Source organism: Archocentrus centrarchus, chromosome 4 (assembly GCF_007364275.1).
Source record: "Archocentrus centrarchus isolate MPI-CPG fArcCen1 chromosome 4, fArcCen1, whole genome shotgun sequence".
In the NCBI taxonomy this organism is placed as follows: Eukaryota; Metazoa; Chordata; class Actinopteri; order Cichliformes; family Cichlidae; genus Archocentrus; species Archocentrus centrarchus.
The window spans coordinates 8,072,812-8,086,380 of record NC_044349.1 but is presented as its reverse complement, the minus strand read 5'-3'; the positions used below and the strand labels follow the sequence as shown (position 1 = coordinate 8,086,380).

Genomic DNA, 13,569 nt, shown 5'->3' with positions numbered 1-13,569 from the left:
CATGTGTAACCACTAAAGGAAATGGCACAAAGTAGTCATGAACCTATTTCCTGGCTTCATACAGTAGAAACCATTTTAGCCACTGTGACGTCACACATTGATTTTTGGAGCAATGCCGGTGCTTGTTTTTGAAGCGAGAAATTACCTTATATGGACGATAGGGTAGAGTACTACATTGTCAAGTAACCTAGTTAGCTTGATTAGAGAACAAAATTTATAAATTGTACAATGCAACCGAGACACACGCACACACACGCAGGCTAATTAGTGCCCCAGACTAGAATTTCACTCACCAAAGCTGAAGCAGACTTCTGAGATGGTCTGTACCACACAGCAAGACGTATTAGTCAGATAACAGCACAAACACCAAAGAGTGCCAGTTTAATGACTCATAGCAGCTCAGGCTTAGCAGACACTAAACTGGGACACCTGTCAATCAATAGGACCACCACACTCCTGTTATCCATGTGGGGAAAAAAAAAAAATTGAGCCGGTTGTAAAAAATGTCATGAGGAGGGGGAAACTCTCCATAGAGGCCAAAAGTCTCCATGCTCCTGTTTAACTGTTAATACTTCTTTCAAGCTCTCCTAGCTCCCCAAGAGGCTTTAACTTGTCCCAGACTGCCACTGTAAATAAGGATGTGCTCTTAATGACTTGCCTGGTTAAATGTTTACGTCGACTCACTGTGCCATCTTGTGGTACAGACTGGTATTACACACCACTATAACTCAGCCCTAGTTCAGCTTCAGTTGATATCTCTGCACACCTTACATAATGCATTTAAAAATAGCTAACTTGAACTTACAATAAGTCCCTTCGAAACACTTTCCTTTTAGTCTGAATCAAAAATGAAAATCATACTGTAAAGATCAGTGAAGCTAGAGGTAGTGTAGCTTACTAGGATGTGACATGGGGAACCGAATAGAGTAAATGGGAAGTTGCACTTAACCATCTGATTTTCAGCCCTGACAAATAATTTTTAGGGCTGGAGCACTTTACATTATTACTGAAACCAATAAAAACTGCTGCCACATTTTCCTTTTCATGGATCTTCAGGTTTGTAAGTGTCCACAGCTATCTGCTGCATGCAGATTCTTAACTGTTTTCTCTCCCTCACTAATTACATAGAGCTTTCCCCATTGTTTATCAGTGGTAAGCTGCTCCACTGGTCTTTGGTCAGTTTAGTGTCCAACTTCCCACCACTGTTTGTGAATGAATGGACTCCACAGACCTGGTTCTTAAAAATGTATTTATTTTTCGTAAATAGAACAGCATCTTCAGCTATAAGACAGATTTACAGACAGGAGGACAGACATACAGCATCAGATATTGGTCAACAGAATGAGTGATGTTTAGTAGTGCTCCGGTGCAGAATGATTGCTGAGAGGAGGGAAGAAACATGACTTCAGCAAACTGAGCTTAGACATGAGTCCTGGTATCCTTCTGATGGACGCCGAGTCAGAGCACAATCTGCATCACCACGCTGATGGCTGACATTTCAATCTGAACTTGCTCTCTTAGCTGATTTGATCAAAGGAATCGTAATTTGATTCAAATTTGCAAACTCTTACTTTGAAAAGGACCTTGGCACTGATGTCATTTGCCTCCAGCTCAAAACTTACTTTTCTACTTAAAAGATTTAATTTGATCTTTACTACCAATTTCCACTGAGGATGGACACAGATGATGTAACCGGTGGTTTAATAATGACCAGTATTTCTGAAAGCACTTGTGGACTCTTAATAAGGTCTCCAATTAAAACGTGCCTCTGATGGACATTGTGAAGATCACTGGGGCTCGAGGCGTGATGAAATATTAAATCACTGTTCTGAATTATGTGACTGAGTAATCTTTCTGCTTCTAGAAATACCCCGGAGGCCTCGTATCTGAACTCTGCTGCTCGCTCGCTCGTAACGGAGCTCTGGTGACGTCAGTGCTGCAGCGCTGTATGGGATCTGGTCCGTGTGTTCACACAAGCTCTTTTCACGGCTGTTTGAAACCCGGGGGGGGGGGGGGGGGGGGGGGGGGGGGAGAACAGCTGTGATAAAGATCACTTTGGTCCCACACGTCAGAGTGAATTACATTAGCTGAAAAGTGATTTTCCTGGGTGATGGTTGTTTGAGTATGGAGTGTAACTTTCTAGCCATTATATATATATTTTTTGTTTTAGTCAAATGGAGCCAGTTATGTAATTACCTTTCTTAGTTTGAAAAGAGGCTATTTTTGCATCAGGTAACTGCTACCTATAACATGTGACAGGGTGTTTGTATTATTTTGTCTTTTTGGGATACGATTGGTCTCCACATTGAACACAAGGGGGCATCAGAACTGCACTAACACTGCAGGTGTTTTGGGCCCTGTATCACTTGCCTTTGGTCAGGAAGGACTCCTCTTTCTTCGTCTGCCATCTGCTCTGAAATATCTCACAAACTCAGCAGTGCCGGTGCCCCCAAAACGCTAACAAACACCGAGCTCAGTGGTCGCTCTGTTATCTGGGTCGATGTGGTGTCAGAGGAAAACACGATGTCAATGATGACATCACCTGACCTTTTAGCAGAGTCACATCGTGACAATGACTATTATTGCTTCACAGGAATGTGCAGGTGCAACTTGAACAAAATGAACCACATGGCCGGCTCAGCTCGCTGTATGCAAAGCAGCTTCAATGGTTTTCCCGACATTAGAGGCGGCAGCAGGTTCACACTCTGTTCATGTCTGTCTTAAAACAGTCATGTGCCAGTATGTGCACTGAAAGATTTTGCAAGTTCTGATACACACTGACTGAGATCCCCCCACTGAGGTATTGTATTGACATGAGATTTGGGGGAGGGGGAATGTGAGCCTTCAGCTTGAACTGAACACATGTCATAAAGGAAGTGCTGTGGAGCTGGAAAGATGTGGAGGGTCCAAGAAAAGATGCCGCTGAGCTGCACTGTGCTGGGCTGCAGCCTCTTTAAAAATCAGGTTCAGGATCTTTCAGTTTCTTTTTAAAAAGGTGTTAAAGGGGTAGTGCTGGATTCAACAGCCACATAAATTTGAGTCTAAAAACTAGCCACAGATGAGTCACAGTTAAACACCACAGAGGCAGGGATATCCTGACTTCAAGTGGCTCCTACATTTCCCATAATGCAACGTACTTGCATCTTGTCCTCCCTGTTACAATCATCTTTCTAGCTCCACGCTCAGAGATCATGACAAGTTTTCTGTTATATCAAAATCAAGATTAACACAACACACGCAATGGAATACTACAACTGTGTTGACAGACCTCTGACAGATAAACTTCATAGTCTAATGAATACTAATATAAAACTGCAAGAAGTTATAGTTTCCTTTATCCATGTAGAACTCAGGGGTGCATCAAGGTAGATATTTTATTAGCAGATATGAGGTCATTTCCTGTGTAAATATGGAGGAGTGCGCAGTGTGATGGCAATCTAACTGAAACATCCTTTTGGCCCTTTTAAGTATCTGATATCACACCAACATCCGGCTTGCACAGACACTGATATGTTAGAAACGTTTAACAGAGTAAAAGTGCGGCGATAACAACAGACAGACACTCCCACTGTCAGTCGCATCTGTGTGAACAGAAAGAAACAAAGCGTGCCGTACCCAAATAGCACATCTCTGTCAGAGACCACCCGGACTTGATTTTCCTGAAAAAACAAAAACTCGAAACATTCTCCTCATTGCAGCTTTTTGTTTTCCTTTTTGGGTGAACCGAACATCAAACAGATCTGACCTGCAGCCAGCAAGTGGCTGCTGAGACTGTTCAAGTGTGTACAACAGCTATATGACGTACTGTACCTCCTTCAACCCACAGAGAAAAACAAACACACACACACACACACACACACACACTTCCAACAGCAGGTGGAAGCAAAAAAAAAAACCCCAATGTAACAGCAAAAAAAATGTGATTCGAATGATTTCAGAGATGAAGGGTGACAATGACTTTTCCCAAAAACATAAAACCAACAAAATAAATTTTTGATATGCGATTTGTGCAAATGCTCTGCTTTTCCTTTCTTCTGTCCTCAAAAGTGAACTATATCTGAACTTAGACACATTCTGCTGTCTGGTTCGACGTGCATCAGCCATGATGTGGAAAAGCATCTCATCATCACAGCCTCACTGAAAGAGCATCAAATTGGACTTATTTTCAGGCAACTGATATGGATGAGTCTACATCCATTTGCCTTAAAATACTGCCAGACCATTGTAGGCTTTAATGCTGAGATGCTTTTGGTCATCTGGCTGGTCGAGAAAAGGCATTCAAGGGGAACAAATTTAGCAAGCAGCTCAAACAGCGTCGGTTTGCAGTACCTCCAGTTATCTCAAAATGTATGGCTTTTTAAAACATCGGGCCTCTTTTAGAGCGATGCACCGGGCGACACAGAGGCCTGAACAGACGACAAAGCAGCACGGACAACAGCAAGTCTCCTTTAACAATATAAGCTTCTGTACAGTCAGGCACAAAAAAATAAACACTTTTCCTTTTAAACTCCAGTCGGAATCCTTTGGTCTTTGGTACCATGGTAGAGATGAAGCTTCATTTTCTGGATGCTACAGGACTGCGGGTGGTCGGACCATCAGTCTGAATTAGATGTTTTTGTAGCAGTTCATGGAAACATCGGGATGTAGAGCCACCTCATAATGCAGCCCGATTTTGGCGAGCTTCAGACTCGGTGCTACGTGGATGATCCTGGTTTGCTGTTGACTTGCCAAACATTCGCTGCAATGCTTTGAACGATGCCTGGCATTAACTAAGACTTGCAACAAAAAGTGTAGTCAGTCAGGAATCTCCATTTTGCTTCTGCTCAAACTTCGAGGTCTGTTTTTCATTGTTCATGTTCCTAAAAACAGTGAATTTATGGAGGAGGTTTTCTAGTTTACAGCTCAGACACAAACTGGATCTTCCAACATAAATGTAGCTCCATGGATGGCTCACACCACATTCCATTTCCTTCAGTGTTTCCGCTCCCATCTGATGTTCCTCTCAGCAGCGACTCAAATGAGTTCTTTGGATCCTTATCCCATTTGTAGCTGCGGTGCATCCTGCTGAGAATTAATTGAGTTTAAAATGAAGTTGTTTCTATAATGGTGGCTGAGGTTGCGGGGGTGTGATTATGACTCATAATGGAGTGGTGGCTCTCCCCCAGCTCCCTGTGCTACAGTCAGTGGCTCTGGGAGTCAGCAGTGGGTGGCCTCGATGGGCGACAGCGTCAGGATGCTGCGATCGTTGGAGTACAAGTTCTCTGTGTCGCTCCAAGACCTGAAAACAGGCAGCAGGGTGAGTGACGATTAGCAGGCTGATGCAGTGTGTTTCTCTTTGTGTGTGTGTGTGTGTGTGTGTGTGTGTGTGTGTGGGGTGTAGGGAAGAGTGAGGCTGAGCTGTCACTAGCTTACACTGCTGTCCAAAGGTTGGTGGTTACAATCTACACAACCAGGCTGGAAGAAGCAGAGGAAGAGTGAGTGATGGATGAGTGAGGAGTTAGTAATGAGTGTGATGGTGTTAGGGATGAGTATCAAAAATCTCTCCTCAATAACTTGCACTAATGCCCGGAGAGCATCTGCCATCTGCATGGCATCTGCTAACAGGAGTGTAGATATTTGAAAACTGTACTCTTCATGGACCTGCAACTGTTTTTCCCCTTTTGAGGAGCTGAGGTGAGATTTGAGACACTCAACTCATGAATAGAATCATAAAGTGAAATAAAACTATCATGAACAAGCATCAGCACCATTCTTGCATCATTTATCGGCTCCAAAATAACCATCAGCATTCAAAACATACAAGGGTTGGTCTTCATATCTTTAGTGCTGAACATAAACGCATAGAGTGCCTAATGATTTATGATATGACTGAGGTGCAGTCATATTATTAGCTTAGCGAGCTGGGTCTCCTTTGGAAATGTCTAACACAGACAAATCTTTCACAGTCTCCTCCATTTGGTTAATGCAGGACAAGAAAAACATGGACACAACAATCAAAGTCACAGCTTGCCACAGTTTGAAACACCTTTAAAAGGTCACAACAAACCAACCTCCAACGTGCTGACTCGCATCAAAGCTGAACCAGAGTTCAACGATCAGAGCTACCTCAAAGCTTGAGCAAAGAGCAGCCGAGAGACTGCAGCTCAGCATCCACTGACTTCAAACAGCACCTCCAGTCTGGCTACTACATCTGATCCTCATATGATGGCAGGAGGGATGTCAGAAATGTGTGCACAGCTTTCACAGAATAATATGTTTTGTACTTGAAAATATGACAAGAGGAGAACCATCTAAACTTCTGATTTCTGCCCCCCCCCAACCACCCAAAAAAAAAAAAAATGTTAGCTGCTCCACTCAGAATGAATCTCTCGACCTTTAATTTAATGCCAAAATGAAGACAACTGTTTTAAGACCTGATAAACAGGGGGAAAAAAAAAAAAAAAAAAAAAAAACAGGAGCCACCAAGTGACTTTAAATAGACTCATGACTCAAATGGAGGTTTGACTGGAGGCCCTCTCACATGCTGCATCACTGGCTCGGCTGTCTACCAGGGCTTGGGGGGGTTAAACTAAAACATCTCAGTGCTAAAACCATCTTTGCTCCCCGGGTCATGATGAACTATAAGCACGTTAGCACCCAAAACAGTTTCTGAGATAAGCCGGTGGCAACGTGAACCCAGGAAGAGAAAAGAACAAGCAGATTTCTGACAAGACAAAGCTCACAGGGGACGTTAAAAGTACATGAATAATTAATCTGGAAGGTCGAACAACATTATGCAGATTTCAGACACAGAAGGACAAAGACAGACACAGTGAGGACAGAAAAGAGACAAGTGCAGGAGGGGGGAGAGTATGTGTGAGGGGGCACAGATACAGACACATTTAATTGTTTACAAAATACCAAAGGCAACAGCAGCCCTCATGCAACAAGACACAATCTGGGCATTCTTGTTTTGTAGCTAGTTCCTGTAATTTAAACCTACAGAGACAATAACTCCACCCAAGTAGAACACTATCGCTCATAAAACAGGTGCACCCTCAAGGTTGGCCTCTTCTCAGAAGCACAGTAAGGCTTCAGGATCCAATAGAAAAAGTTTGGAGGAAGTAGCAGAAAGAAAAAGACGACTGAGACTACACTTCCCAGCAGCCTCTCTGGTTTCTTTGTGATCCCCTCGTTCTAGGAGAAGGACAGCAGCTGAATCTACACCCAAATTGTTTAAGTTATAATGTGTTCAGTTAGAAAAACAAAGATGTCTGAAGTATTAATTAAGATTTCCGAGGTGCAACAAATTAGGCTGAAAGATTTTAAGTTTATTAAAGAAATAGTCACACAAGCTCTCCTAAGAATTACTACCCTGCACGTGGCTTAATTTATACAACTGAATAAAAGTCTTCTTCTGCTTAAGAAGTCTTTTTGTAAATGCCGGCGTTACTGACTTGCATTTCCTTTTTTTGCAGGTCAAAGTTCTCAGAAAAATTTGATTAACATTTGAATGGAGACACAACTGCCCGGCTGTGACAGTGACACACGGCTATCTATCTTCTTTATCGTTTTAAAAAAAATAAATAAATAAATCTGAATCCAGCATCCTGTTTCAGCTTTGTCACCCTGATTCAATATTTAAAACTGTGGCCAACCTCCAAACGCTGCAACAACAGGCAGAGTAAAACAGCCAGCTATAACTGGGCTTCCAATAAATACAAGATAAATGGTTCATGTATTATATAAGTACTACATATGCTTGTTATATGTCCCTTCCAGTCATTAAGCATAGAATACAGGAATGGGTGGATATATTCCCTTTCCTCTATGGCAGTATCCTAGCATTAAGGCCAAATATTAGCTGAGTCTCACTACTTGTTTGAGCATTCTTTGCAGCTTCCTGCTTTATGCCCTCACACCCAAAAGGTGAAGAAGAGGGAACGCTCTGTGGTAAGCAGAGGGTGGGTGAGGTGGGGTGAGGAGAGAATAGAGGCAAAAAGGGTGGGAGGAAAGTAAACCTGCAGAATCAGCTACAAGTCTGTTACTTGACTTTGTTTTTTCTATTTGCAGTATAAAGCACAGCTACGCAAAGCATTTTCTAGATCTTCATTGTTTATAGTTTGGCGAGTACAAACTGGCTGCCGTTTCCTTACTTGGAAGAATCCAATTAATTGGTTTATGCCAAGGTCAGAAAACAAAAATCAATCAATCCCAGAGGAAGAAATTCATCTAAATTGAATCATGCATTTAGTGGCAATTTCTCCCTGAAGCTAAAGGGCTTCGGTGAAACGACCCCGACATCAGCTTAGAACACTTCATGGTAGATAATACATCCACACAGCTGAGGAAGTAATGAAGGGTATAAATATTAAAGCACGGGACCAAATTTATGATCTCACCGGCCGAATCAAAGTTTAACAGGATCATTTGATGCCAAACTCGGGATTATTGATTGAGAGGTGTTTCTGCAGCCAGGCACAATGCTCAAAAACATAAAAACAACTTTTTCAGATCTGACACTGTCATTTAAAGGGAGACCAGTGAATCCCTTATTTGCCCCGTATGCTGTCATGACCTTTACACACACACACAGTTATGAATGAACAAACATGCGTGCTCACACTATCTAACTCGGCGCAATCGATACTGAGGGTCCCAAGCTGTTTTTAAAAGTAGTGATTGCTCAGCAGAGAAGGCCGATCAGGTCAATAAATCAATGACCCCACAGAGTCACTGCAGGGGTTCGAGTGAAAAGACAAGTTAAACTGCAGATTGGGCAGAGCAATAAACTGTGAACTCTGCTTGCCAGTCTTTAAAGCTGCACTAGGCCCAAAAAAAAAAAAGAAAGGGCCTGTGAGAGAATTAAACTGTTTCATCATTTTTGTGTCACAAAGTGAACCTGTAGCTTTGAAGAAATCTGCATGACTGCTCATTTAAACTGACATATTTCATCATCACTGCAGCAAAGGCCTTACATTGCAGTTACTGCTCACTGTCTTTCTTACAGCTTCCCACTTAAATGTTTCTGACAGCTCCTAAATCTCAGAAACATGTAAATCCATGTTAGGATTTGGAAAAGCTAACCACTGTCTGGTCTCAGCTCATGTGGAGTAGCCATCCAATGAGAAAGAAAAAATAGGACCCATTAGAGAATACAAGACCTAAGGCTAACCAGTCAACTTTTATATAGTGTTTGGGCCATCTGTTAAAGTGCATCACAAAATTCCTTGAAACACTCCCACTGGATTTAAAGGGAGTATTATAGAAGAAGAGACAGACAAGATAGAACAGATCATAGCATGTGGTTAGGACACAGACACATGGATTAACAGACAGACACAGCCTCAAGTACGGGGCACACAAGACACAGACAGAGTCATTCAGTGACAGTATATCGCAGACACAGAGCGCTGAAAAGACCCTAATAAAAAATACTGTGACCCAAATTGTCCATTAGACTGCCAAACATTCACACCTGCATGCTTCGGAGACAGCACAGAATCTGAATTATAAGGTGTACTGATGCATTTCAGTGGATATGAGGTTAAGCACACCTTTCTGTCTGGTTAATCAAAATGTTCAGACTCCAGACTCTCCCAACACGGACTTTGATGGAAATGAGAAAGTCGTAATAGTGCAGTCCGTGATGGCTTGATCCACAAATCTTCAGCCTCTAACTCATCCTTTGGCAGCTGTCCCAAAGTCCTGCTAAGATTCAGCCTAAAACCACCCTCTAGGGACACCTGGAGCCCAGCTTTCCCACCACTGTACACTCAAAGTACTACAAATCTGAACAAGACTTACAGTAGAGCTGTGGTCACATTACGGGCTATAACAGTTGGGATTGCAGCCCAAATTTTTGACACCAAGAGATGCTGAGGGTTCATGAGGATTCATAATCACTGTTTCTTGAGATTGCTGTCCTCCCCACCTGTTGCTGCGGCTGGATGGGTGGCAATTGTTGGCGCTGGCCTTGCAGTGTCCAGTCATTTGCTCCAGGAGGCGGGCCAGGCGGGAACAGCCGCTCTGCCCATGTTGGTAGCAGCACAGGGATTCCACGCAGCTGAGGTTCTGCGCCTGGGAGGCTGATAGAGACTGGAGGGAGGCAGAGGTGGTGGAAGTGCAGAAACAGAGTGAGAGAAGGTGAATAAAAAGGAGATGAGAGAATGGCAAAGAGAGAAAGAGAAATCACACAAAATAAGAGAGACAACAAAAAAACAAAAGAAAAGAAAAGAAGAGCAAAAGATTTGAGTGGGGAAAGAGAAGAAAAGAGAAAGTAACATTAAAACCAAAACAGTTCAGGATGGTTGTTATGATAAGACTGGAAGATGACATTTTGCATGCTGCCACAGCAACAGTGATGTGGAGGGGAAAACAAAACAAAACATGCTACACTGGGGACTGAAATGTTCTAAATACTTAAAAACAACAACAACAACAAAAAACTAAGCACAGACATCATTTGTAGTTTAAAAAAAAAGAAACCACAAAACTTAAACGTTCTAACTTAAAAATGATCCGCAGTATATTTTTAGGTGATATTAAAGCAGAGCAAGTATCTTTGGCCAATATCAAATGTTAAGTTTCTGCAGTGGCTCTATTGTAGGTTTCTGATTGTAGCTGGGCATCTTACATAATGCAGGGTGTCTAACATCTGCAGCAAAGCAAAATTACTCAGATTTTTTTTCCCCTCTTGTGCACCTCAGCAGGGGATTTTCCTCCACAGACACCAGAACCTGTGGCATTAGACTACGATTACAAAGCGATCATTCAAGGAAACACGAGCTGTCTCTTTGTTGCAGAGCCTCAAAGGCTCAGCTCGGGTCTTTCTATCAGGCTGTCAGGTCTGTGATGGATCACTCAGCATCCACATAAACTTTCAGCATAAACTAATCATGAACCAGGCCCAGCTCATCAGATTCACAAGCTCATTTTTCTGTACTTCCTTATGCTCAAAATGGCTCTTTAGTACTTTATACTAAACAAACTTTTTGCACACGACATGTTTTGGGATACAAAAAAATTAAATAGCCTCCCACTGTGGGGCCAAAAATCAGTTAAGTCTGTTGATCTGATGGAGCACCTGACAGTGTGTGACGTAGAGAAGAGACAATGAGGGGAAAGTGACAGTGGTGTAAAGTTACACTCATGCAGCTGGCATTGTGTATCCTACTTTTGTGCCACACGATGAGACAGAAAAATGACAGATTATCTACTTGAGTGGCCCACCTGCTTCTCATAAGTGTGTTATTATTATTGAGCCTTTTTTCAAGACTAAACATTACTCTGTATTACATGAACACAATTCTATCAACTACACAGGTGCTACTGAGGAAAGCTCTGAAACTCCCAGCTCCAATATCATACAGATACAGTTAGATACTGTGTCATGGCATAGAATCAAGTCTATTGGCAAAGCTTTCTTTTGTACAAAATGGCTTCTGAACATAATCATTTCATGATGCCCCCCCCCCCCATAGAGTAAAAACTTCCTGTCATTTGTGTCTGGATGAGTGACCCACAGATTGGCGGTGTGCTCTCTCTCTTATGGATGTTATGTTTTTCTGCAGCTGAAACTGGATACATGGTTGGCATGAATCCAAACTTCTGCTTCTTAACTGGCGACAGCAAAGCAAAGACATCACGCTGAATATGAATTACCCTGACACTGTCAGGCGCTCCAAGGTTATCCTATAAATGCCTGGTTTTGAGGCTCTGGCCTCATCATATTGTATTGCTTTTTGTCTATGAAAGAAAGGTGTACAAATTTGATACCACCAGGAGACACCACTCCCATTCTAGTAAAGAGAAAAGCTGGGACAACAGAAGAAGCAGCACAGCCACAGCTGTAGCCATGAACAGTATGTACCCTACACTACTGATGGGGAAATATCCTTTCTTAGCTGACAGGACCATATGGGTCTGTCTTTTCATTACCCCTAACATGACTGATTTTGCTTACTCAAACAAATGAACCACTGCATCAACCTGTGGAGAAGCAATGAGTCATCACAGAGCCTGTAAATAAGAAGTGGCCAATTCAGCTTTGTAGAGTTTCCAACCAAATCTTGGGTTCAATGATTTTTTTTTAGCTCTAAAGAAGAGGCAGTCACATAATGCAGAGATTAAAACCAAGGCCAAACAGTATGATTAATAGCTCTCTTGCGAACCTTCTGAGAAATGGATGCCAGAAGTGAAGGCTTTGCCATAAAAAGGCCAAGGCCTCAGTGACAGCTGTACAGATGACATCATCCTCTGGCTGATTTACCACTATATTAATTACAGACTTCAACTAAGTTCTTGCTTTCTGTTCTGTTACTGAGCACAGCATTTTGGTGCTTTACAAGAGCCAGGCAAGTGCACTTCCGCCTGCGTACAATGATGTAATAATCTTGAAGTTTATAGTATAACATGGTGCTCACAAAAATAGCTCACAGAAAGCAAAAGGTTTAAACTGTTAAATTATGGAACCAATGAAAAAAACATCTCAAACTTAAAAAAAGGATTATAGGAGCTGTCAAATTCTTACAAGCAAGCAATGATAAATCACTGAATGAATGAAAACATGGCAAAAACAACATAGTCAGCATGCCAACAGCATTCTCTCTGTTCTTAACTCTGAACCCATACCTGATAAAAAAAACCAGTGAGGGGTGAATTGAGACCGGGTTAGGGAAAGGATGAGTAAAATCATGGTTGGGTAAGGGAGGACAGGGTCAGTCACATCTGGGCAGGGAAGGATGAAGTTAATCATGACTGGCTGGGAAGGCATGGGGTCACTCATATACAAAGTAAGACAGACACACAGGAGACATACAGGAATCCTTTTTTCAGTTACAAGATAAAAGGTCTGTGTGGGGGCAGCTGTGACAAACAGTTATGGGATAATGATCAAGGACTGCAGGTTGTGCAACTGAGTGCAGCTGTGAGGGGTGCACAGGGTTGGTTGGTCCTCAGGTGAAGACATAATGCCCAGGCAGTGATTGTACAAGGGGGGAAATGGGAGTGAAGTACATGTATGGTACTACCTAGGGGAGCATGAGTCTGGGCCGGGGGCAGCAGGGGGAGGATAAGCAGCTAGCAGGTGCCAATTGTCCTCCCCTGGGCTCCGCTGGGCTTTAACAGGGTCATATTCTGGGCCGACTGAACCCTCACCCTCTTCCATCTGAAGGACACAAGATGCTTACAGTGAGCCCCACTAGCTAGTCAGTCAACCACATGGACTGTTGGCTGAGCATCAAGAAAGCAACAAACCAGATGCACTGCAAAACATATCGATCTTGTTTAGTCTCACATTCCATCTTTATTGAAACATGATTAGATAAGTGGTCATTTTATTAGTTGTGGAATTTTTCTAAATATGCTTCAATTAATATTTATTCTTGTTTTGATTTAATTTTCATTTAATATAGATCAGCATTTGTCTTGTACAGTTAACAAAAAAAATTATAGGCACAGGAGACATGTTTTCCAGTGCTGCTTATTTGTAACTACAGGACTACTTAGTCAGTATGCAAGCGATCAGTCAACGAGTCAGTCCAGGCTGCACTGTAGGGGGCCAGTTAATTGGGGGAATTTCTGACCCTC

The 13,569-nt window shown here is 42.4% G+C and overlaps 1 protein-coding gene across 2 annotated transcripts in view; it reads right to left on the bottom strand.

Moving 5' to 3' along the window:
* Positions 1-2,008: 2,008 nt before the first annotated feature.
* atp11b (ATPase phospholipid transporting 11B) overlaps positions 2,009-13,569 on the bottom strand; it is a 58,593-nt gene continuing 47,032 nt past the window's right edge. For both annotated transcript variants that reach the window (XM_030726975.1, XM_030726976.1), the window contains exons 29-30: positions 9,914-10,077; positions 2,009-5,278 (exon numbers count right to left, since the gene is read on the bottom strand). In XM_030726975.1, coding sequence (XP_030582835.1) covers positions 5,197-5,278; positions 9,914-10,077 — 246 coding nt within the window. In that variant the 3' untranslated portion in view covers positions 2,009-5,196. The remainder of the gene's footprint in view (positions 5,279-9,913; positions 10,078-13,569) is intronic.